Raw genomic sequence first — 24,031 nt, 5'->3', positions numbered from 1 at the left:
TGCAATGGCAATGTATGTTTTTTGTTCAACATAGGAATCTCAGATGCTCTTTGTTACGAGATTATGAGAGTTATCTTAGCTGTGGAAATTGCATATGAAAGAAACTGGCATCAACGTTGGATTGATTGTGACTCTAAATTAGTTACCTTGACTTTTAAGTTACCTCACTTAGTTCTTGCTAAACTGAAGAATAGATGACAGAATTGTATCATCACATAGCTCCCCTGCCTTAATTGTTGGTGGGTGGGGGGCCGGTGTGGTGTTAGGTGGTGGTTTTCCATTTTCTTGGTGTTTGTTGGGAGTTTCTTGCTTCTTTCTTTTGGTTTGGGAGTTGTCTGTTCTCTCCACCTCTCCTATTTTTTTTGGTACTCTTTCCATTGAAAAGAAAAAAAAAGAAGACAGTATGTGCCCCTCAATTATGTTATGTCCTTGCAAAATGTTCCCTTTCATCCCCTTATAGTTTTTATGAGATACGATCCTTGTGATTCTTCTCATCTATTGTCGAACTGTTATACACAATCAATTGTATATTTCTGCTTATCTGACTGATTTTTTTATATAATGTAGCGGCCTCATCTTATGTTTTCCAATTTGAAATTTATATACAGGGGATGACACTTTAACGCCACATGTTACATTTACTTCAATAATATTAGTTGAAGAAGCTAAATTTTTTCATCTGATTTTTTAGTACAAAAAATCGTATGTATAGTCTTCGAAGGTTGAGTGGAGCTTCTCTCATGCAGAGTAAATTTAATGAGCACTTTCTTTCCAGAATCCCTTCAAACATGGAAACAAAGCAGTTTGCCAATTTGCACCAGTCATCTCATTGCTTTGGCAGCAGAAATACTGTCCTCCAAATGCCCAATTACATCAGCACAATAATTTTATAGTGTATATATTTAAAAGTGTGAAAACATTTTTAACCAATAAAAGTGTCTTCTCTATTTGAAGATGGGATATCTGTAAATGACATCAAATAAAAATAACTTTTTTATTTCAGAGTTTTAATAAGATTTGTGGTATTTATTCGTTTGAACTGGCAATTTCTTTGGCCTCCCCATGACTGGCATGGAGTTTTTTCCATAGTTAGATCCAATTGTATTTTTTCCAGTCATGTCAAATGCCTTTCTGATGGAAGTTCTACATTTGGACTGATATATCTACACAATCTTATTGACATTTACAACAATTTCATACAAATATGTGCCAAATTCCTTTCTAAAATTGATATTTCCTTTACTTTCTAAATTTCCAAATTCCTTGAATCCTTTTTTACATGTACGGAGCAACAAGTACAGGCTTTGTCACTAGACTAGCTCTGAAGCATTTGACGACTTTCTCTTTAGATTCTCATATCTCGATAGCTCAAGCAGTGTTTACATACACTGGAATGTTTCCATGTAATGGAAAATATTCTTAAACTTTCTACCCTCTAGAAACATATTCCTCAAAACTGACTTGACTTCTATATATAATCCACATTCCAGAAGCTAGAATTATATGTGAAACATGTTGTATTAACGTGATAAGAATGTCTTTTTCGCCTAATCAATGGATGTTGGTGTTGTACTAGAAGAAACAATGTAGAAACTCACTGTCACACTACAAATTGTTAACGTGGAGAAATCCTCCATCAAAAAAGAAAAGACAAATGACTTTGTTATGGCCATAACCTTTGGTGAGAATGGATATCAGGTCAATGCTACAAGAGTTGTTGAAACATAGTAAGTGCACTATCTAATTTTTAAAAAATCATAAGCATACTTGGATAGTAACGCAGGAAGGCTACTTTCGAATTTGTTAAGGATAGAATATTGAACATGATCAACAAATTCATGGAATAGCAAGAGTTTATTGCAAGTGGATCGATTGAAGGACCATTGTTTGAAATTTTTTTTAGAAGGGTGCATGCATGAGTTAATTTAAAAAACAGAGACTAAAATTGATGGCGGTAAACATCCATTGAGTTCACTTTTGCCATTTTTTTTAAAAGGGGGCAAAAATCACTACTTTTGAAAACTTAGGGGTGAATGGTGCGTTTAAGCCTTGAATTTATTATGGATTTAGATGTTGAGATTTTGTCCTCGAATGTAAGGTAGTAGTATAGTGTTAATGTCTTGGAGTTCAGATCAAGTTTGCTAAGGTTAAAAAACATGTGAGCCTAATTTATATGATTCCTAACTAAAATTTGATCATGAATTCGTACTGAGTTATATACCACCCTAATTACTTAAGATTTTCGGGTTGAAGTTGGGTTATGTATTTTATAAATTATGCTATCTTCTACAGTGTTTTTAAAGGTATTATAGATACTTAAAAGTTTAGATCAATGTAGTAATGGCTAATAGCATAGAGGTTAGATGCAGATTTTTCTGATTTATAGGAATAATGGAAAAGAACAGGCATTGATGAAATTGATGTTCCCCCTTGAGCATAACAGTTTCGGACAAGACAAGTAATTGGTGTAATTATTGTTGTGCAGGAGAATTTGAAAAAGTGCACTTCCACTTGATTACAAGATATAGGATAGACCAGTTCATGGATTAGTGTTAGTATGTGCTCTCTCTTTCAGAATGTATCTTTTGTGAGTTTCTTCTACAATGAGTTTCTGTTAATCATATGACTGCATATTCCGAAAGGTGAGGTGAAAATCATGCTTCTACTACCTGCCTGATTCCCTTCCTATAAAGTATGTTTTCCAAAGGGTGAGATAAACAAGGTTTCTTCGTGTGGAAGTGAGGCATTTATAATGTTTATGATTTCTATGTTTACCTTGTGATGCAGCTATAGTTTAGAAACTGTCGGACTTAATGACTCATGACTGTGAAAATAAGAAAAGATTCAATAGTGAAAAAAAAAGAGAGAGGATTCTGTTCATGTGCATATCTATCGGAAGAGAATGAAGCTATTGATCACATTTTGAAGGAAAAGGGAAATCTCATGGATACAAACCTACTCTGTGTGAATGAAAACATTTCCCATACCCCTTATTTGAAAAAGTTTGTCATTTATTTGACATGGATTTTGATCGTCAAAGGGTTCCATTGTTTAGTTATATGTGACAACTATATTACCCATCAACAAAAGATAGATGATGAGATACTTATTATGATTTTCATCCTCCACTATTTATGTTTATGATATAAATATGATTTGTTGGCCCTCGTCACCTTTTCACATTTTTACAAACGAATATTAACTCTTTCATTATAAATTTAAGATGTCCGGTTTTAAGTAAGGGAGGGATTATGATATTTTTTTTGAATTAATTAATGAGATGGACATAGTGAGCCGTATAAACCACCATCATGTGCTAATTGCTTCTGAACCCTAGCCTTACCCGCCTGGGTTAATATATTTGATTTGATTTTTCTTTTGTTCAAAAAAAAATTGTCAAAAAAAATATCATAATCCCAAACAAATCATCATGTTTATAACTCTATCTTTTTGTAACAAAAAATAAATAAATTCTCTCTTTTTTAAAACCTTGCCATGCTGAAGGCTAGATGATTTTTCACATAATTTTACGTTCAGTTGTATTTGAGATTAGGTAGTATTTTGTTTTTTTGTAGGAAAAGAGATTAGGTAGTATTTACTGCAGGTTATTTGTATTAATTAATGAGATGAACATGTAGCCTTTTATGGTATAGTTTCTCTTTAAAACCAGGCATAACTATCATGCATATCACCCAGTAAGCATGTTCTCAAGGTGGATACTGTGAAAAGCATAGGCATTAAGCATATATATTTTTAGTAACGTGGTTCGCATTTATATATGAATTTAATTAATATCTAAATTAACACTATCTATCCAAGAATATCAACACTATAGTCTTTTTGGTACATGTTGAATTTTGATTGTACTATAAAAATAATCCAATTAAATTGTTTGTTGATGACACTTTTTGCAAGCTCTAAAAATTTCTCTATAAAATTTCTATTTTATATTATTTAATTAGATGTATATGTAAAAATTCACACTGTTCATTAATGCATAGAACCTCTAAATAAAATAATGCATAGATTAAACAAATATTCCTATAGATTCCTTCAACAAGGATAATTATTTTTTTTAACAAAACAATGATAATCATATTTGATGAGTTGCTTCAAAAGGGAGAAAAATTTCATTAGTAAAAGGAGCATTCCAACATCGAATATCGTGATGAATGAGATCTGAAACAAACATAATATCACAGTTAGAAGGTTTAGGTGACCAAATTTTGTGACCATTTTGATATGCATGATTAATGTTTCTAGGATTTTTACCATGGTTGATAATCTCCAAAGCAAAAGAAGTCATATCCTTACCAACTATACACCGAAACTGTTGATAAAATAAAGATGGCATTCCGTCAGGACATTGGGTATCACGAGGCTTTAAATTTTTTGCGGCTAAGAAAACCTCATTTTCTCTGAACTCAGCTTGCGATATGTTACGCATAAAATCTGACAGTCTATCTTTGACCACTTCCACAACATCAGAAATTCTTTCAGGGTGACTGATGGAGAAAAGATCCCAAAATAAATTATTAAAAACTCTAGCAATGTTTTCCTCATCATCAAATTTCTCCACATGGCCATCCCAAATAATATCCACCCAATTTCTAGATTTTCTCTGAGAAGCTTTTTGATGAATTTTTGTATTTTTATCTCCATGTTTTAACCACAAAGCACGAGACCTCTGCGCCCACCAAAATTCCTCACTTTCTAGCAAATCATTCAATATAGCTTCGACTCGTCTAATTTGATAAGTAATCTGAAATAATCAACTAATTTACACCACAACGATGTTTATTTATTTAATTTTTTTTAAACAACATATTGTTGAAAGCTACACCGCAAAGGAAGAGCGGCTAAGCAAAAGCAATGAAATGCATAATAGGCACCATAAATATGCGGCAGCCCAACACCAACAAAAAACACCACCAAAAAACATAAACACAATAAAGTCAATCACTAAGCTATCGCAAAAGACAACTTGGGTTCCAACAACACTCATAGTAGAGACAAGACTATGTTTTTAAACGATTTAGTTAGACTCCAGTGCCAAGACATAACCTTTATATCATCCACAATGTCATCAATCCCGTATACAATCCTTGAAAATTTCATCATTTCTAGTCTTCCATATACCCAATAGACGCATGACAAACTAACCCAAAATCCTTGCTAAGCTTTTTGTTCCGAACCTCCGCATTCTAACATTCATAATGCGCAAATAAATTATATATGTGGTATTAAGAAATTAATATTAAGCCATCAAAACACCTTTAACCAAAGCTTTAACACCTCATCACAATGGAAGAAGTGAGAACTTTCCTCGCCACATCAATAAAAAGAATTAAGTTTTTAAACTTATATCAATAGTGAGCGAGAGCTTTGTACGAAGGATGTTTGATTCCAGAAATCATAGTATTAAAATGAAAACGGACAACATTTCTCAATGTTCCGATTTCATTGATGTCAATTTAATTCAAAGTCATCTACATTCAGTCATTTATGATTCCTCCAAATTTTTTCTTCTTGTTTTTTTTTTTTTTTTGGTTACAATTTTATCTTCTAATTACATGTAAGGTTTATGCAATTTATCTTGTACTTTAATTAACATTTTTGCAATTTACTTCCCACCAATGTTTTCTAAAATTCTCTTATGTTTTCGTCAAATTATACTCAATTTCATTTAAACTTTCTTGTCATTTACATTTCAAAACCTTTACATCGTACTAGTCATTTACATTTTCCAAACATTTATTCTATTTTTACATTGTTCTTATTACATTTTTTTTTTTTTTGCATTCAATGTTACATTTTTATCAAATTTTACTGTACTCTGTGTGAATGAAAACATTGCCCATACCCCTTATTTGACATAGAAGTTTGTCATTTATTTGACATGGATTTTGATAGTCAAAGAGTTCCATCCTTTAGTTATAGGTGACAACTATATTACCCATCAACAAAAGATAGATGATGAGATACTTATTATGAGTTGATACCAATCAAAATTATTCATCATCCACTCTTTATGTTTATGATATAAATATGATTTGTTGCCACTCACATTTTTAAGATCCCTACAAATCATTTTTTAAGGAACAAATCATCTTTTTGTAAAAAAAAAAAAAAACTATAACTCTATTTTTTTTAAAAAAACATTAAACTTGCATGCGGTGAGGTAGATGATTTTTCACATAATTATACATTAAGTTTTGTTTGAGATTAGGTAGTATTTGTTTTAGGAAAAGAGATTAGGTAGTATTTACTGCAGGTTATTTGTATTAATTAATGAGATGGACATGTAGCATTTTATTGTATAGTTTCTCTTTTATAACCAGGCATAACTATCATGCATTGTCTTTGCCACATCACATATGAGAATGTTATGAAATTCTTTGTTTTACGTACTTCTAAAAATGGACTTTCTTCTTCACCCAGTAAGCATCTTCTCAAGTTAGATATTGTGAAAAGCAAGGGAATTAAGCATATATATTTTTAGTAACGCGGTTCACATTTATATATGAATTTATTATCTATATCAACACTATCTATCCAAGAATATCAGCACTATAGTCTTTTTGGTACATGGTCAATTTTCTTTGGTACATGTTGAATTTTCGATTGTACTATAAAAATAATCCAATTAAATTGTTTGTTGATGACACTTTTTGCAAGCTCTAAAAATTTCTCTTTAAAATGTCTATATAATATTATTTAATTAGATTAATTAGATGTATATGTAAAAATTCACACTGTTGATTAATGCATAGAACCTCTAAAAAAAATAATGCATAGATAAAAAAAAAAAAAATATCCCTATGGATTCCTTCAACAAGGATAATAATTTTTATTTTTTTTTACAAAACTAAGATAATCATATTTTATGTGTGTCAATTGATTAATTTGAGCGTAACTCTCACTTGAAATTTAATCATTATTTCACTGCATTGCAAATTATAGGGTGTTTACATTCAAACCAAACTGCGTAAATAAATTTTAATACATTTTTATTTGTATAATTTACAATATTAATCTATTATTTGCCGGATTTTAATTTTTCAATAATATTTATTAGATAAATTTAATGTATATTTTTACTATTTCATACATTTCAATAATAATCGACTAAATTCATTTTAATTGTCAATTTTTAGTATATTATAGATTATATTTTACAACAAACATATGATTTTAGCGTGTCTTTATGATATTAATTTTAATAGATCTTTTTTTTTTTTTTTTTGAGAGAATTAATAGATCTTTTTAAAAATTGTTATTTTGATATCAAACAATCGATCCAAACTAAATTACATAAAATTGAATGGGATATTATTTTTTTAGAAGTCATTCAAACCGTAACATAGGTATTTAAATTTTTTGATCTTGTCCTGTTTAAAAACGGGACCAGGGGTAGTTGTTAAAAGTCAATGTAAAAATATTATGAATTAATTTCGTATGAACTTTTTTCCTTGAGAGTATTATTTCGGTCTCTATAAAAGCATAAGACATCCTCTTGTGTTTACCACATTACAAGAGCATTGCATTCATATATCATTTGATTTCTAAAAACATTGTGAAGATGGATATGAAAAGAATTCCACTAGCTACACTCCTCCTTGTGCTACTTATTTCTATAATTTCCCCATCACATTCCTTATCATCCTTGGATGCCAATTCCACAGAATTATTATCATTTCATAACCTCGTTTCTTCTACTGTTTTTCCGATTAAAGAAGAGTTACGTTGGTAGGCCATCAATGCCACTTATATTTCTTCCTCAACTTTCATTCAAAAACTTATATTATATATCAACTTATTATGATGCATGCATTATATTGCAGGGATTACAAGGTGTCCTTCAAAATTGGCAACAATCCCGTACAGTCCTTTAACCTTGATATTGACACGGGTAGTGATCTCACTTGGGTTCAGTGTGATTATAAAGACCGTGTAGGTTGCACCATGGTAATAATTAATCATATATGTTTGACATAATTATTATATTAGTAATATATATATATATATATATATATATATATATATATGCTGCTGATCTTTGTTTGTTAATTTTGCAGCCTATGAATAAGCTTTATAAACCCCACAATAACTTTGTGGAAAGTAGTAGTCCCCTGTGCCTTGCAGTCCAGAATAATAAACGAAAGCGTGGTGACTCATCGCCATGTGAGTATCAAGTAGGATATGTAGACTCTCTTGAAACTAAGGGTTTCCTAGTAAAAGACAGTATTTCAAGCTCTGATGGCACTTTACGGCCCACTGAGCTGGCATTCGGGTGAGTTTTGCATTAACTTAACTATTTTGATTTTGATTTGATAATATTATATAATTTATGTTTATGTGTTCAAATTAATATGATATGACAGGTGTACAAATTATTTGAAGAAGGCTACTCGTAAAAAAGGAGTGATCCCAGAAGGGATCCTTGGGCTTGGGTATGGTAAGGAGAGCATATTGTCCCAGCTTAAATCTCAAGGCTTGATTCAAAATGTGGTAGGTCATTGCATTAGTGGGAAAAAAGGAGGAGGAGGGTACTTATTCTTTGGAAATATTCCCAGCTCTACTCCAAGGATTAGTTATACACCTATGCTAAGTCCCTTAAAGTTAGTAAACGATTTAATAGATGTTTCCCACTCATACATACATATAATATACAAAACCTTAATTAATTTAATTTGTTTGTTTTTGTAGAAATAAAAAGATTGAGGAAGGACGCTATTTTGCAGGACGAGCGGATCTGCTTTACAATGGAATAAATACTGATATTAAGGGTCTTAACCTTATGTTTGATTGTGGAACCACCTATTCATACCTCAATTCTAAAGACTATAAAGTTCTTCTCGAACTTGTGAGCAAAAATCATAGAAATTTCGTCGTCTTATTTATTTACTATTGTCACGAATCATGGATTCCCAGGGATAAAGGTCATAGTGATCAGCAAGGAAGAGAGCGTAACGATATTCATGAGGAAGGTAACCATAGAGACTCATAGGAGAATCAATAGGTCATAGTGATCAGCAAGGAAGAGAGCGTAACGATATTCATGAGGAAGGTAACCATAGAGACTCATAGGAGAATCAATAGAATTGATAAAAGATGATGAAATGATACATGAGTGTTCCTATATATAGAGTTTAGTTATGTAACTAACTCTAACTAACTCTTAACCAAGCTACTAACTCTAGTTTACCTATCAACTAACCATAGTTGATTATTCATACTCTAATAGTCCCCCTCAAACTCAAAGTGGGAATTTTACCAATTTGAGTTTGAAATACAATGAAAATTACAATTTATTCATACTAGATTAACTAAGCAAACTAGGGGGTAAACTCAGTAAAACAAAAGACCGATAGGAAAACAAGAGAAGCCCAACAAGCTGATGAAGCACATGCCCACATGAGGAATCCAAGGGAAGTGGAGTTGTAGCTACACAACTGAGAACACGCAGCAGAAAGAGCTTCTGATGTGCCTGAGTACAGCTTCTGAACAAAAAAAAACGGTTCTGAACAAAAACAACTTCTGAACAACAGAGAATGCTTCTGACCAAAACAGCTTCTGAACAACAAACCGGTTCTGAACCACAAAAATGCTTCTGAACCAAAAATGCTTCTGAACCACAAAGAGGCTTCTGATATTCTTCAAAAACACCATCGCAACATATTTATTCTTCCATACCTCTCTGATTTGAATTGAATCTTGTTTCTGTAAATCCTTCGTTAAATCCATCATTTTACACACAGCAAAATCCAAATCCAAATCAAAACCTCTCAGATCTTGTAGAATCTTCAAATTCAGTGAGTTGATTGAGTCTGGACGGAGGATCCGCCACCATTGAATCGGTTCTCCAGCGAAGCTTGAACGAGAAGGTTCAGATTCTTTTGCAACTCTTTGTTCACGGCACGGAGCTGTCTGTTTTCCTGCTGCAGAGCTTCAACCTCTTTGGAACTTTCCAGAAGACGACTGAGAAACCTACTGTGATGATTCACCATATCCTGATGATTCTGTATCACGCATGAGTCGTACTCTGTTCCAAAATCAGAGTAAGGATAAAGCGAAAATCCGCCGCCGTTGCTGCTGTTTCCGACGAGCGATGATGGAAGATCGATATTGGAGTCAACGAAGCAAAGGGATTGGGAAATGGAAGAGAGAGAGAAGAACGAAGGTTGGGGTGCGAGGGTTTCATCGGAGAATGATTGCTTCCCTCTGTCCCATGGTATCCACCACAACCGGAAACAAATTTGACGAAGCATTGTGAAAACGGAGAACATCAAACATGAACTAATTCGTCCGCCGGGATCGAAATCAACGATTGATTCGTCATGTAACTGAAAGGACCGAATCTTGTTGTCGACATCTGAAGCAATTGGTTCAGTCTGTTTGCCGACGAACAACCACAAGGCGGAAGGCCTCACGGCGGAGACGCCGTAAACAGAGCTCCTCAATCTCACCTGAGCAGTGTGTATGACGAATTCTTCCGATGCTTCAGAAACAACGAGATCAGAGCATCGTTTCTTCAATTCAGGTTCAAGAACTTGCAATTTCTCATCATCTTCGTGCATAACTAACACAGAATCATCATCATCGGCGATGTCGGTGCAAGAAGTAACAAGAACGCAAGAAATCTCACCAATCTTGACGGAAAATCCATCGAATTTTGGTTCGATTGAAGGAGTAGAAACCGGAATGATAGGAGAATCGAAACTGCCGAATCGGATGCAATCATGAGAAGTTGAAGGTTCTTGAATTGCAGGAGTAGAATCTGCATCAACAGAATCTTCATCTTCATCAATGTCGGAAGCGGAAGCGGAAGCATCATCATCTTCATCCCTAGGGTATCGCTCTGATACCATGTCACGAATCATGGATTCCCAGGGATAAAGGTCATAGTGATCAGCAAGGAAGAGAGCGTAACGATATTCATGAGGAAGGTAACCATAGAGACTCATAGGAGAATCAATAGAATTGATAAAAGATGATGAAATGATACATGAGTGTTCCTATATATAGAGTTTAGTTATGTAACTAACTCTAACTAACTCTTAACCAAGCTACTAACTCTAGTTTACCTATCAACTAACCATAGTTGATTATTCATACTCTAATAATGTTAAGAGTCCCACATCGGTTAGGAGTTGGCCTGACAATTTGTTTATAAGTGGGGACAATCCTCACCTCACAAGCCGGTTTTGTGGGGTTGTGTTAGGCCCAACCACCATTTCTAATATGGTATCAGAGCCTCTTCACGATTCTTTGGGCCACCTGTTATCAGGTTTCCGTTATCGGGCCACCCGTCATTTATGTTCACGCTTCAGATGTGTAATCCTGAGCGTGAGGGGGTGTGTTAAGAGTCCCACATCGGTTAGGAGTTGGCCTGACAATTTGTTTATAAGTGGGGACAATCCTCACCTCACAAGCCGGTTTTGTGGGGTTGTGTTAGGCCCAACCACCATTTCTAATATCATCTTCATCCCTAGGGTATCGCTCTGATACCATGTCACGAATCATGGATTCCCAGGGATAAAGGTCATAGTGATCAGCAAGGAAGAGAGCGTAACGATATTCATGAGGAAGGTAACCATAGAGACTCATAGGAGAATCAATAGAATTGATAAAAGATGATGAAATGATACATGAGTGTTCCTATATATAGAGTTTAGTTATGTAACTAACTCTAACTAACTCTTAACCAAGCTACTAACTCTAGTTTACCTATCAACTAACCATAGTTGATTATTCATACTCTAATAACTATTACGTTTTCAGTTCATGGTGGTTGATCAAATATTAATTAATATTTCAGATTAACAAAGAATTGAATTCCAAAGTAACGTTTACACAAACTAAGAAAGACGGTCTAATTTGTTGGACGGGTAAAAGATTTCAGTCTATAGAACAAGTGAGCAATGGGTATTTGAAACCTATAAAATTGAAGATCTCAACCAATGTGCAGTTTCAACTACTAGTTGAACATTATATAATCCTCTCGGTGAGCACCTTTTTATTAAGCTACCTTTGATTTTATATATGATCCTCTAATTAAGTAATTATATACTAACATGCTAACTATATATCCTTAATTTTCAGAGAGACGGAGATATATGCTTGGTGATCCAAGATAGCATAGAAGGCTTTGGTGGTACTAATGTGATAGGAGGTAGTAAAGAAATTTTTCTCTTTTTATCTGTAATGATTATTACTTTGATTGTAATTAATAACATTTTGTTTTGGTGTCAACAGCTATAGCTATGCACAATAAGGTAATGGTTTTTGACAACGAGAGAAAGTTGATTGGATGGGCCCCTGAAAACTACTGTAAACTTCTCTGATCGATTGAGGCTTAAGAGAGAGGATATGGATGATGACAAGATTGAATAAAATAAATACACATCTTGTAGTTGTATATGTACTAGCCTTAAATAAATTGCATTCCTCCCCAAAGGAATTAACATTATACTATATATGATAATCATAATAATTGAATTTCAATAAATATTTGATTGTTGAGTTATTTCATCATTCTCTCTATTCTAATAATCAACTCGCCACTTGTGTTGAGTGTCTTTTTAATACGTTGTCCATAAAACTTATATTGTTGCCATTAAAAGGCGAATATTTACTCTTTCTTAAAAAATTTAAAATGTCCGGTCTTAAGTAAGGGAGGACCGCATTGTCATCCCTACAAATCATATTTTTTTTAAGGAACAAATTAATTTTTTATAATTCTATCTTTTCGTAAAAAAAACTATAATTCTATTTTTTTTTTTAAAAAAAAACTTTAAACTTGCATGCTGTGAGCTAGATGATTTTTCACATAATTATACATTAAGTTTTGTTGGAGATTAGTTAGTATTTTTTTAGGAAAAGAGATTAGGTAGTATTTAGTACAGGTTATTCGTATTAATTAATGAGATGGACATAGTGAGCCGTATAAGACCACCATTATGTGCTAATTAATTGCTTCTGAACCCTAGCCTTACACGCCTTTCATGGGTTCGGATCTTCTTTTTGGATTTGATTTGATTTTTGTTTTGTTCAAAACAAAAATTGTCAAAAAAAAAAAAAAAATCATATTCTCAAAGGGTTTTTTTCGGAAATGCACGTAAGGACTTTTTAGCCCCACCCAATCAAATCATCATATTTATAACTCTATCTTTTTGTAACAAAATAAATAAATTCTCTTTTTTAAAACCTTGCCATGCTGAAGGCTAGATGATTTTTCACATAATTTTACGTTCAGTTGTATTTGAGATTAGGTAGTATTTGGTATTTTTGTAGGAAAAGAGATTAGGTTATTTGTTGAGTTATTTCTTCATTTTCAATATCTATCTATCTATCTATCTATATATAAAAGTTAACCAACGCTAATATTGTTGCCCTAATTAAACTTAAATCCTAGGGAATAAAATTCCTGTTTTAACCCTAAACTAAATCTTAATTTCCTGTTTTACTTTCATATTTATTTCTTCCTTTTCTCTTGGTTCACGAACTGCAAGCAACATCACTCCCTTTTTCTCCTGACTTCACATAATCATATCTGGTTAGTTAACATTCCTTTTTTTTTTCTTTCACAGCAGGTTAGTTAACTATATATCATTAATTGATATAATTTTTGTTTTTCTCTTCTATGCAGTGGTGTTCGTTTGATCTTTAAATGTAGGTCCGGTGGTCTCGGCGGTGGAGACAGCGACGGGTGGACTGGTGAACGGTGATTAAACAGGAACTCACAATAACATAAACCCAAAAACACCATCCTTTCATCACTCAGCTTCTTCTTCATTGCTCCGCTCCGATCGAGAATCTCACCGTCTATTCAACCTTCTCGCTTAGCTTCTTCTGTGGGTATGTGACTGATTATAGGTGATATTGTTCCTCCCATCACTCATCTTAACCCTTCTTCTCTCACAAGTGAAGAATTGTGTTTCTATATTTTTCTTTCTTAACAAATCTATGTAACATATGTGTTCCATTTTTGTTTGTTTCAGCCTTACGCGTGAGAACAAGCAACAACAACCAGATGTTGAAGACATAAGTTACAAAAGGTAAATACAAATTCCTCTCTGTGAATTAGTTTTTGTTCTTACTTTTGGCCACCAACTGTTTGATATTTGTTTCAGCCTAAACTGGGTTATGTAACTCAGTTATATTTGCAGTTAAAAAAAATATATAGACTAAAAAAATGACATTTTTAATCAAGCATGTTGTCAATCAAATTATCATGATACATGAAGTGTGTTTTTTAAATGACATTGGTTACTTGGTTTTGAGCTGCAACATTAAGATGTCTCATAACATGACAACCATTTAACCACAGTGGCTGCAGGTTAAGATTCACAGCATTTTGGAGGCAACATCTTGCACCTAGAGCTTCATCCAGCAGAGGATCTACTTCAATATATGTTGGGAGTTGCTTAAGCATTTGGTGAGAATGTCGTCTCTTGATATTTTGCTTTCTTTAATCTTCAGAAATTTAGTTATTCAAAGATGAATAAGTATGGAGGAATTTTGGATAAAGATTTTATTTAAGCATTGGCTTATAAAAATTCTACATGCTTCATATCATACATGACCTATGTTGTTCAATTCTACATGCTTTAAAGTAGAATGGCTTATAGAGTTTTATTCGTATTTAACCCTGCATAGTCCATTTGTTGTAATGATTTCAAAGATCATGTATCTATAAAAAATTGCATTGTCTTTTTAAGTTACTGTGGACTGCTACAAATTGTATTCTGCACTCTGAAATATATGCTACTGTCAATAAATGAGTGGAGCCTTGATGATGTAGGAGATGGGTTTTTATCATGAGGCTTCAGTAGCATATATAGCAGTAGCATATAAACCATAGTCTTATGATTTTTTTGAATGCCAATGTACTATGTAATGATTGATGGATTAAAATGTTATCTTATCCTATGATTAAGATAGTAGCATATATAGCGGTAGCAAACTTCTCTGTTCTCTAAAGAATCTCAAATATAATAAACTTGCTCTTATTCTGCTTAGCTTTCTATCATTTGCAGAATGGTCAACCAAGAAAATCTTCCTCCATGACACTTCCATGGTTTCTTGCTTTCTCATGTGAATCTTGGTCACTTATACTTGGATTGTTCTTCTTAATACCAAATGGAGTCATGTTGTTACCAAAACATACCCAAATCGTCTACTTCAAATACAAGTAAGCTTCACGATATTTGATATTTATGATAAATTACTGTCATATATGATTGATGCAGGTTCATCAAGGGCCGTGACTACATCAAGATTAATCTTGATGTTGCACTTTGTACTGCGGCCACAGTTAAAACATTGTTTTTAACTGCATTGCAATGAAGTCTTGAACTGATTTTGTATTGCTACATTAGTTGTGTTATTTGATGAACTAAATCTAGACAATTTCCATGACAGCATTTGAAGTGTTTAAGGTAGTTCAAATATGTAGCTAATTAGATGGTTAATAGGATATATCATATATATGTGTTGAAATTCATTAACCACAAATTTGGACGTGATTAACTGCACATATAGTTGAACACCTGAAACTTATGGTAACCACATCCAAACAAATCCGTGCTTAATGAAGTTAAGTTTATGGTTAGTTCCTACCTAATTTATAAATTTTTTGGTACTTTTTTAAAGGTTATTGCACACAATCTTAGCAGAATTTTCTTAGTTGTCAAGTGCATTTCATGTCAAGTTGAGTACAATTTTTTTTGGTAATTATAGTTACTTTACTGTTTATACAAATTTAGTTTGACGTTGACTATGTGCATGCCCTGTTTATATAACCAAAGAACTTTGTTTGGGGTAAACTAAGCCTCATTGTGCTTTCCAGCAAATATAACGTTGCTCATATGGAGTGGAAAACACTAACAGATAAGATACCCTTTAGATTAATTTTGTTGCTTCTTTCTTCTTTAGAGTTTATAAATATAAATAACATGAAAATAAATAAAAAAGAAAACTTAGAAGAATGGTTATGGTAACATAAGCTAAAAGTATTTCTACACATGCAAATTTAAAAATGGCTTTAAAGGTTCAATCGATTTTTCCTTGAAGAATAAGCAAACATTTTTCTTAACTTAGTTATGAGTAATTTTGGCATTGTAAGGCCTTCACTTCTTTTACAAAACCTTTACTCCTGCACTTCCCCTTTTTTCAATATAATTTCACACTCAATTACTAAAATTTAAGCAAGACGTAAAACTTTATGCCAAAATAACTTTGTTTTATTGTTGAGGTGGTCCTTTGGAGATGCTAATTTTATAGAAAATTATGTTTTTGTTTCAGGTAAAACTTATTTAGAAGGCAATGGAATATATAGAAACCAAGAGCTTGCCAACAATAAAGGAAAATTAAGTCCTCCAATTTGTGAAGGTCTGTCAAGTCACCATAAGTTTTGGTAGATTTTAGAGATGGCCATCAACCCGTCTTATATTTAAGTTTTGTCATTTTTAGCTTTTATTACCATTATATGCCTAATTATAGATTTTCCAACTTTTGAAAAGGTTTGGGCCATATCCCACTTTTCTTTGTTTTGTATGCCTTCTTTTTATTTGAATGAAGTTTAGTAGTGTGCTTTGCACTACCTTTGGTTAAAAAAAATAAAAATATCTGAAATGAAATGTATTTACTATTCAATTGGGTGAAAGGTTTTTAAGCATTTATATTTGTGTGTGTTTTTTTTTCATGAAAGTTTTTTTTTTTGGTTACCATGAAAGGTTCTAATTACAATTTTGTCATGTAATTGTTATTTCGTTAGATGAAAAGACGACTTATATACATATATTTGGACAATTATGTATGGTTAGTGCAGGGAGCAAGTTATTAATACTGAGAATGCTAAGCGATGTGATACTTCTACGAGACTAAAATGTAGTATCTGTTAGTTATCTATTGGTGGCATCTTATACAATAGTCTCTACTAAATAGGTATATTATAATATGTTTGACCTGTAGGGCAACTCCGTTTAAAAAAATTAAGCTTTTAACAACAAAAATTTTGCTTTTAATTTGTTGATATAGATCCTTGATGCTACTAACAAATTTGCATCTAATTTTTTTTATTGTCAAAGCAAACAAATAAGTTTAATATATGATTCCCCAAAAAAATTCAATATATTCCATTTTCATGTGTTAATTTTTTTCATAAGGTCATTATACCCCCGAAAGAAAATCATAAGATCCAAATGTTAGCAAAGGGTGTATTAGGAAGATTTTGATTGCAACATTGTATCACTATTTTATTTATTTTTTAATAGACCTGGCATCGCATGGTGTTTGCATTGATAGTTCTTCGAATGTACTCCCTCCGGTCACTATTATAAGCAAAAATTGACTTTTCAGGTTCATTCAATAAATGATGTATGTGGTCTATATATAGACTACATACATCATTTATTGAATGAATCTAAAAAGTGAATTTTTGCTTATAATAGTGACCGGAGGGAGTAGTGTTTAAAGAAATTTTCCGAAATGCGCAGACACGAAAAACTTTAATTACTATTGAATTTAAAATTATGACAGTTGAATATTAAGTTGGAACTATACAATGTAATTTTGCATTTCCCTACTACATTTACATTGTATATGACCCGTGCGGCAGCACGGGTGAAAAGTCTAGTCTATATATAAAAGTTGTCCCATGCCAATTTTGAAGCCCTAATTTTTCCTAAACCCTAATGGCTACAATTACTGTTTTACCCTAACTAAATTGTCAATTACGAAAACAAAAAGAAAAGGAAACAAATTGGACGGATAAACATCACAACAAAAAAAAAACGCCTCACAGGATAAACATAAAAACGTAATAAAAGGAAATCACGGAAACAAATTGGACGGATAAACATCACAACCAAAAAAAAAAACGCAAATCACGGTTCTATATTGTTCCCTATTTTGTTTCCACACTAAACTATCTGCTTCTATAACAAATAAACCCGCAAATCAGAAATTCTTTCTCCAATTCTTGACCTATGGCTGGAAGAACCATGGAAACTCTCCTCTCCTATCACTGCCTTTCTCCAAACGATTGAATTCTCTCAGCTTCTCAAAAAATCCATCGCCTCCTCCAATTCCTCTGTTCTGATCTCCACCACAAAAAATCCATCGCCTCCTCCAATCCTCTGTTCCGATCTCCACCACTTCACCCCCTCTCTTTCAAACCTTCTGATTGATTTACGATTCCGCCGGCAACCTTCCCAAACTTTCTGATTGACTTTCGGTGGGAACATGAAGCGCATCAACGATTCCGGCGGCGAAGATAATTCTTCCAAGATAAAATCCAGAACGGTGAAAGGTTTGCTCTCTATCATTGAATCGTTGTTGTTGTTTTGATTGTTTGGTTTTGATTTTTGATTTCTGTGTTGGTTCTCTTTAATCCAAAGCAATTGTTAAAGGATGTTGAAATTATGAATAAAGCTATAGATTTTAACAGAAACCCTTCAAAGAATTCAATTTATGGTTCAAATTCACGGAAGAAAGAGTCTTGATATCGTTGGCAACCGACCAATGTTGTGGAGGTAACAAACAGTGAGTGTCTGACGTGAACACATTCAAACACTTTCTTCCTTTTAACCATTTTGCCGAAATTTTGTTATACTCCTGGAAATTCATAATTTGATAGTGTGATATAGTATTTACCATGTTAATAGTTTAGTAATCACAAAAAAAAATGGAAAGAAGTTACTGGGTTATTTTAGTTTGAAACATATATAATAGTATTATATTACACATTATTCTATTTTTCTGCACCTTGGTTATAATTTGTGTGATCGATGGTTTTATTTAATATACATAGTGGTTGATGTTTATCAAAGTTGATGTTACATGGATATAGATTAGTTTGCAAAGTAAAGTGGCTGCAAGCTGGTGATAAGTTTAACATATTCACTCATAATGCATCTTTTATGTTGAGCTTCCTACAAAAGTTTGAACTTTTACTGAATCAGATGTTTTTCTTGGTTGTTTTTTCTGCATAATTTGAAGCTGGTTCAAGGTAATTTAATACATAATTTGGAGCAAGTTCGAAGTGATTTTCTGCATAGCTTGGAGCTGATTTTCAACCTGTGGACTGTTGTTGTGCAAAAGAAGTGTTCGATACCGCAGCTGCTATGTAGCGGTGTTTCTTCTGCCTTTGGGTTTTGATCTGTCTCCGCGTGGTCCAGCTGCAGCATATAGGTTTTATTTTCTTTTCTTTGCTTTGGTGTGCAAGTGTTATGGTTCAGGTTATAGATTTTCATCATCGGTTTTAGCTGCCTGTTTGTGATGATCTCCTACTGGTTTTTCTGCACATGTGGCTGCAATTTAGTTTGGTAGTTGTAACCTGACTTGATTGTCTTTCTTTAGGATTTTGAACTTATACTGAATTAGGAGTTTTTCCCAGGTGTTTTTCTGCATAATTTGGAGTTGGTTCAAGGTAATTTCCTGGAGAATTCCTAGCTGGTTTCGGTATGTGGACTAATAGTGTCAAGCAGAGGTATTTCACAACTATAGCTTCTACGTAGCGGCGCTTCGACCATGTTATAGGTATGTCATTGTAGTTGTTTTTTACTGTAATAACTGGACTTCGATTTCTGAAAAGCTGACTAATGTGAGGAAGGAGGAATTGGAGATTTTGCTGCAATTATTCTCACATGGATAAATGTCAATGACATAAGATTGTTGTTCTCTTAAATATTCTTATAAAGGGTTTAAATGTAGTGGTTTGGTAGTTGTTCTCTTAAATATTTAAACTCTTACTGAATCGAGTGTTTTCTCAGGTGTTTTTTTCTACTTAATTCGGATAAATTCATGGCGAAACTTATCTTTATGTTTTTAGGTCTTGCAAGAGATTTTGTTTATGCCTTAAAAATTTCACCATTTTGTCTTTCCTTAACTTATGTTTAAGTATCTTTTGGATATATGATATTTGGTTGGATTTAGAAGATGATTAATTCGTTGGATAAAAAAAACACTAAACCATAAATATTATGCTTATGCTTAATCAGACCTGTTAAGTATGCTAGCAAACTCATTACTTGAAACTAACAAGACTTGAGGATCATGCTTGATCTTTTAGCATAACAAGAATGTAGCTTGCAAAAAAGACTTACTAACGGTGGTCGTATAAGTTAATAAAAAGAAAGAGAGAGGTTTTTTTTCTAGAACTATTGTATGTAGATGCTTTATTATTCTTATATTCTTTTGTTTCTTACTCAAATTTAAATAGATGATATGAATGTATATGATAATGTGGTGGGTTATGTGATTTCTAACTCAACTGGCAATCCAAAGAAGATGCATGCCAATCATGATTTAGTTACTGGCCATCAGAAGAACTCAAATTACTTTTTGGTATACTTCATGCTTTCTCCTTTTCATGTGCAGGGTTAATTAGTCATGCTACTTAGGCACCTGTCTATTGGAGCAAATTTAGAAGAAAAACTTTTCTGCTTTTGATGTAATAGAATATCACTTTTGAATAAGTCAATCAAGCTTCAAGTTCCAGGGGTGTGAATACTTACAAAAACTCTTTAATTGAAGTTGCAGATTTTTTTATGGGGCTGCTTTTCAAGTAAAAGGCCCACTCTAAAGGTATTTTTTTTTATATTGTCCTAATCTTTAGTTTATGTCAGTATAGAATTAATATTACATAGTTTAAATTTTATTTTGCAGACGGAATTGTAACGTAGAGAAAGGTCAAATGTTCTTTGGTCACTTGAATTTTGTTATTGGGTTTATTTGTGCTTATTTGACATTGAATTTTTTATTTGTCATTGAACCAATGACTAAACAAAACTGTTTGAGAGTCCTGCAATAAAAGTTAAAAATGATTGAAGTTTCATTTGTACTCATTTATAGTTGGTAAAAATATGTTCAATGCCTGGGGTTGAGTGATTATGGTTTAATGCTGAACAAATATTGTTTTTACTTTTAAGATTGTATGCATTTTCCGCAAAAGTTGTCTATTAAATTTGAAGATTCCAAATACTTATGTTCTGCACTATTTTCTTTAGCAAATTCTTTTCTTTCATGATGGTTTAGTAGATACATGGTTGAGAGGCAGCAATTGCATCAGCATAATTCTTTCCGCTTAGCACGGTCTTCCTTGGGTCTATCATAAACTGTGCAGTTGTTTTCCCATGTTTTGCTGCCAAATATAATACCCATGATACCGTTTGTTAATTTCTTTTTCGGTTGCTTTAAAAAAATTGCGGCACTACAAATGTTGTTGAAACTATCTTGGTGGACGCCAAGTTTGCAATGTAAAGAATGAGGTATAACATTAAAAGTAGCAGTTTGGCTTAATTTTAGTTCATTAAGGGAGTTGTTCTATACTTGAGTCACATATGCTATTCCATTTAAAATTTGAAGCGAACATTTGGTAAAGATTAGAGAACAATGTGCTCTGATTCTAATTATTTTGTTATTGAATTAACTGAACTGAGTTATAAGAGAGGTCATTTTACCTTATATACAATGAAAGATCTACTAGCTTAATTGAATGACATAAACTAAGAAACTGTGTGTACTTCATATTTGATCTACTAGCTTAGTATTATAATCAATTATAATATTATAATTTATTTATAGATCTATAACACATAGTTTAAGTTAAATAGTATATCTTTATTTTTGTATTATACTATTATTATGTGATCCATAAAGCTAATTAGGCAAAGTCTAAGTGTGACAACTTTTGATCCTAACTGTTTGGCTGTATATTCTAGCGATATATAGATTGTTATGCTTTAGGATATTTAGAGCTCTTAATTTTGAGACTAGCTTTGGTCCATCTTTGGAGGTGCCAAGTTGTGGAGAATATTTGCCGCATATGAAGGCATATCTTATTTTGTACCTCTCTTTTACATTTTTGTTTTTTGTTTGAGGAATTGTGTTTTCCATATATTGATGCTTTAAATTTTTAGGCTATGATGAAAATCCATAGTTTTCTAAGAAGTTTCATTTTAGTTAATGATTTACCAATGTCAACTAATTTATATTTACAGTTTGATTAGGCATATTGACTATCATATAATGTAAAATAGAAAACTGAGTACTTTGGTAAGTCTGCCCATAGTAGAATATATTTAAGGGCGAGTGTTTGGTTGGAGCTGCCAAAGAGTTATTCCTATGCAAAGTGTGACCGTAGATGGTTCTATGAGTATATTTATGTTTGATTTATGCAATTATAAGAGACTAATTTTTTCCTGGTGTTGTTGTAAGTTTGTTTATATTATTTTTTTAAAATCCAATCTATTTCTTAGATATAATGTTCTCATTGTATAGTTTTTGGTATTTTGCATTTGTTTTGTGAAGAGATACTAGCATGCAATTCATGGAGCAATGGTGTTTTGAGAATAGAAGTTGGAACTAATGTTGAAAAAGCTAGAGTAAATAAGAGGAATGCAAATGCAATGACAGCAAATGAATGCAAGAGGTTGAGGCAATTTTTGTTCCAAAAGATTATTTCTGTCCCACTTATGTCGATCATTTATGGACTGATACAGTTCCACAAACATATTCTAGCATTTCAATGTGCCAAATGAGCAGCTGCAGAAACCTCATATATGTGGTCTTTTGAAAAGCATTTCCTGAACTGAATCTTTTTCTACTGCCTTTTAACTATATTCCAAGGGTGATTTTCACTCTTAAAGTAACTTTTTTGTTGTCAGCTAATTCTTTTCATTTGTTGTGCATTATTTTTCTACCAATTGAATTATTGATTTTGTTTGATTTTGTTGATATTTATACTCCTATGCAAGAAAGTCATGTGAACATTACTAATAACCAATGGTGGTTTCTCTATATTTATAAGGTATGTGGTTTTCAATTTCAATTGTGAAATGGAGAGAACTAATATTGTTAGTTTTGTTTATGCAAGTCATTTGGTTGTTCTTAGCTAATAAAGGAATAAAATAACTATCTACAAAATTCCTCAATTCCATAAGGGTTCCTTATGAAAATTGGTATAGACATGGATTTGGTTTGTATTTATCTTTAACCATTGGTTAAAAATCATGAAGGTATTATTGTATCCTTTATTTAAATGTGTGTATATATACACACACACATATATAATACATTTAAACATGGTGGCAGGAAATAATATAACCAATTTGATAATTATATATGAAACTTTAAAAAACCTGTGCTATCTCCCAACACCTATTGTTTCTCACAGCCAACTATATGTTGCTGTTTCGAGAGTTACACCTAGAGAAGGGCTAAAAAATTTGATTACTAATGAAGATGGTGAGGACATCGATGTGACATCTAACGTCGTCTACAAGGAAGTATTTCGTAATGTGTCATGTAATGTCTCGGTTACGCACTAAGATATACAAACTTCAATTACCAACTTTTGTAAATTATCAACGACTATTCAAATTTACTATTACTATTTTTAGACGTTCTACAAACTCATTTGTGTTTTAATTGCGTAGTACAATGCATTATCTTCATTTAAATTTTTTACATCTACCAACTATTGACTACATTATACTACTATAAATTAGTTTCAACTTACAAGACCCGTGCGGCGCACGGGTCATCAGTCTAGTTATTATTTATTAAAGTTAACCCGGACGCTAACTGTTGCCCTAATTTTAACCTAAATTATATGTTTATTTTTACTGTATTACCCCTGTTTAATTAAATCTATTCAATTTAATTAATTTAATAAAAATCTTATTTTCAAACGGAGAGATCTCTTATCTCTTATTTATTAAAGTTAACCCGGACGCTAATTGTTGCCCTAATTTTAACCTAATTAAATTCTATGTTTACTTTTACTGTATTACCCATGTTTAATTAAACCTATTTAATTTAATTAATTTAATCAAAATCTTATTTTCAAACGGAGAGATAAGCGTAAAAATCGTTGCTACTTTGTTTCATCATATAATCGTTGCTCCTATTTTCAACTCATCGTTGCTACTTTGTTTTTATTAAACGGAGTCCATCCTATAACAGTTTCCTCCTATTTTGTTTCCAACAAAAAAAATAGGTTCAAATTGCTGCTCCTACTTTG

General features: G+C 32.5%; 2 protein-coding genes and 2 long non-coding RNA genes across 4 annotated transcripts; 3 read left to right on the top strand and 1 right to left on the bottom strand.

Moving 5' to 3' along the window:
* The first annotated feature begins 7,563 nt into the window (after positions 1–7,563).
* LOC146935353 (aspartic proteinase Asp1-like) lies at positions 7,564–12,534 on the top strand. The gene is made up of 8 exons (XM_085750522.1): positions 7,564–7,749; positions 7,845–7,968; positions 8,079–8,293; positions 8,385–8,621; positions 8,710–8,866; positions 11,822–12,007; positions 12,106–12,175; positions 12,259–12,534. The coding sequence occupies exons 1-8, from the start codon at positions 7,583–7,585 to the stop codon at positions 12,345–12,347; spliced, it is 1,245 nt and encodes a 414-aa protein (XP_085606648.1). The 5' UTR covers positions 7,564–7,582; the 3' UTR covers positions 12,348–12,534.
* On the bottom strand, positions 8,950–11,125 carry LOC146935354 (uncharacterized). Its single transcript, XM_085750521.1, has one exon. The coding sequence runs from the start codon at positions 10,965–10,967 to the stop codon at positions 9,813–9,815; it is 1,155 nt and encodes a 384-aa protein (XP_085606647.1). The 5' UTR covers positions 10,968–11,125; the 3' UTR covers positions 8,950–9,812.
* An 879-nt stretch (positions 12,535–13,413) lies between the features above and the next one.
* On the top strand, positions 13,414–16,629 carry LOC146935352 (uncharacterized). The gene is made up of 5 exons (XR_015030197.1): positions 13,414–13,860; positions 14,004–14,060; positions 14,333–14,440; positions 15,042–15,196; positions 16,309–16,629. It is a non-coding gene; the product is annotated as an uncharacterized LOC146935352 (long non-coding RNA).
* Positions 16,630–17,733: 1,104 nt separating this feature from the next.
* LOC146935351 (uncharacterized) lies at positions 17,734–22,845 on the top strand. The gene is made up of 5 exons (XR_015030198.1): positions 17,734–18,316; positions 19,006–19,197; positions 19,403–19,545; positions 20,386–20,592; positions 22,318–22,845. It is a non-coding gene; the product is annotated as an uncharacterized LOC146935351 (long non-coding RNA).
* Positions 22,846–24,031: the final 1,186 nt, after the last annotated feature.

This window comes from Medicago sativa, chromosome 3 (assembly GCF_051527215.1).
Source record: "Medicago sativa cultivar Bolivia chromosome 3, Bolivia_mono, whole genome shotgun sequence".
Lineage (NCBI taxonomy): Eukaryota > Viridiplantae > Streptophyta > Magnoliopsida > Fabales > Fabaceae > Medicago > Medicago sativa.
The sequence above is the reverse complement of the archived record's forward strand: the minus strand, read 5'-3'. Positions and strand labels throughout refer to the sequence as shown.

Excerpts from the sequence above, each read along its gene's own strand:
- LOC146935354 (XM_085750521.1), bottom strand. The coding sequence starts at position 10,967 with ATGAGTCTCTATGGTTACCTTCCTCATGAATATCGTTACGCTCTCTTC.
- LOC146935353 (XM_085750522.1), top strand. The coding sequence starts at position 7,583 with ATGGATATGAAAAGAATTCCACTAGCTACACTCCTCCTTGTGCTACTT. Across the intron at positions 8,622-8,709 it reads CCTATGCTAAGTCCCTTAAA|AAATAAAAAGATTGAGGAAG; the intron begins GTTAGTAAACGA and ends TTGTTTTTGTAG. Across the intron at positions 12,176-12,258 it reads TGGTACTAATGTGATAGGAG|CTATAGCTATGCACAATAAG; the intron begins GTAGTAAAGAAA and ends TGGTGTCAACAG.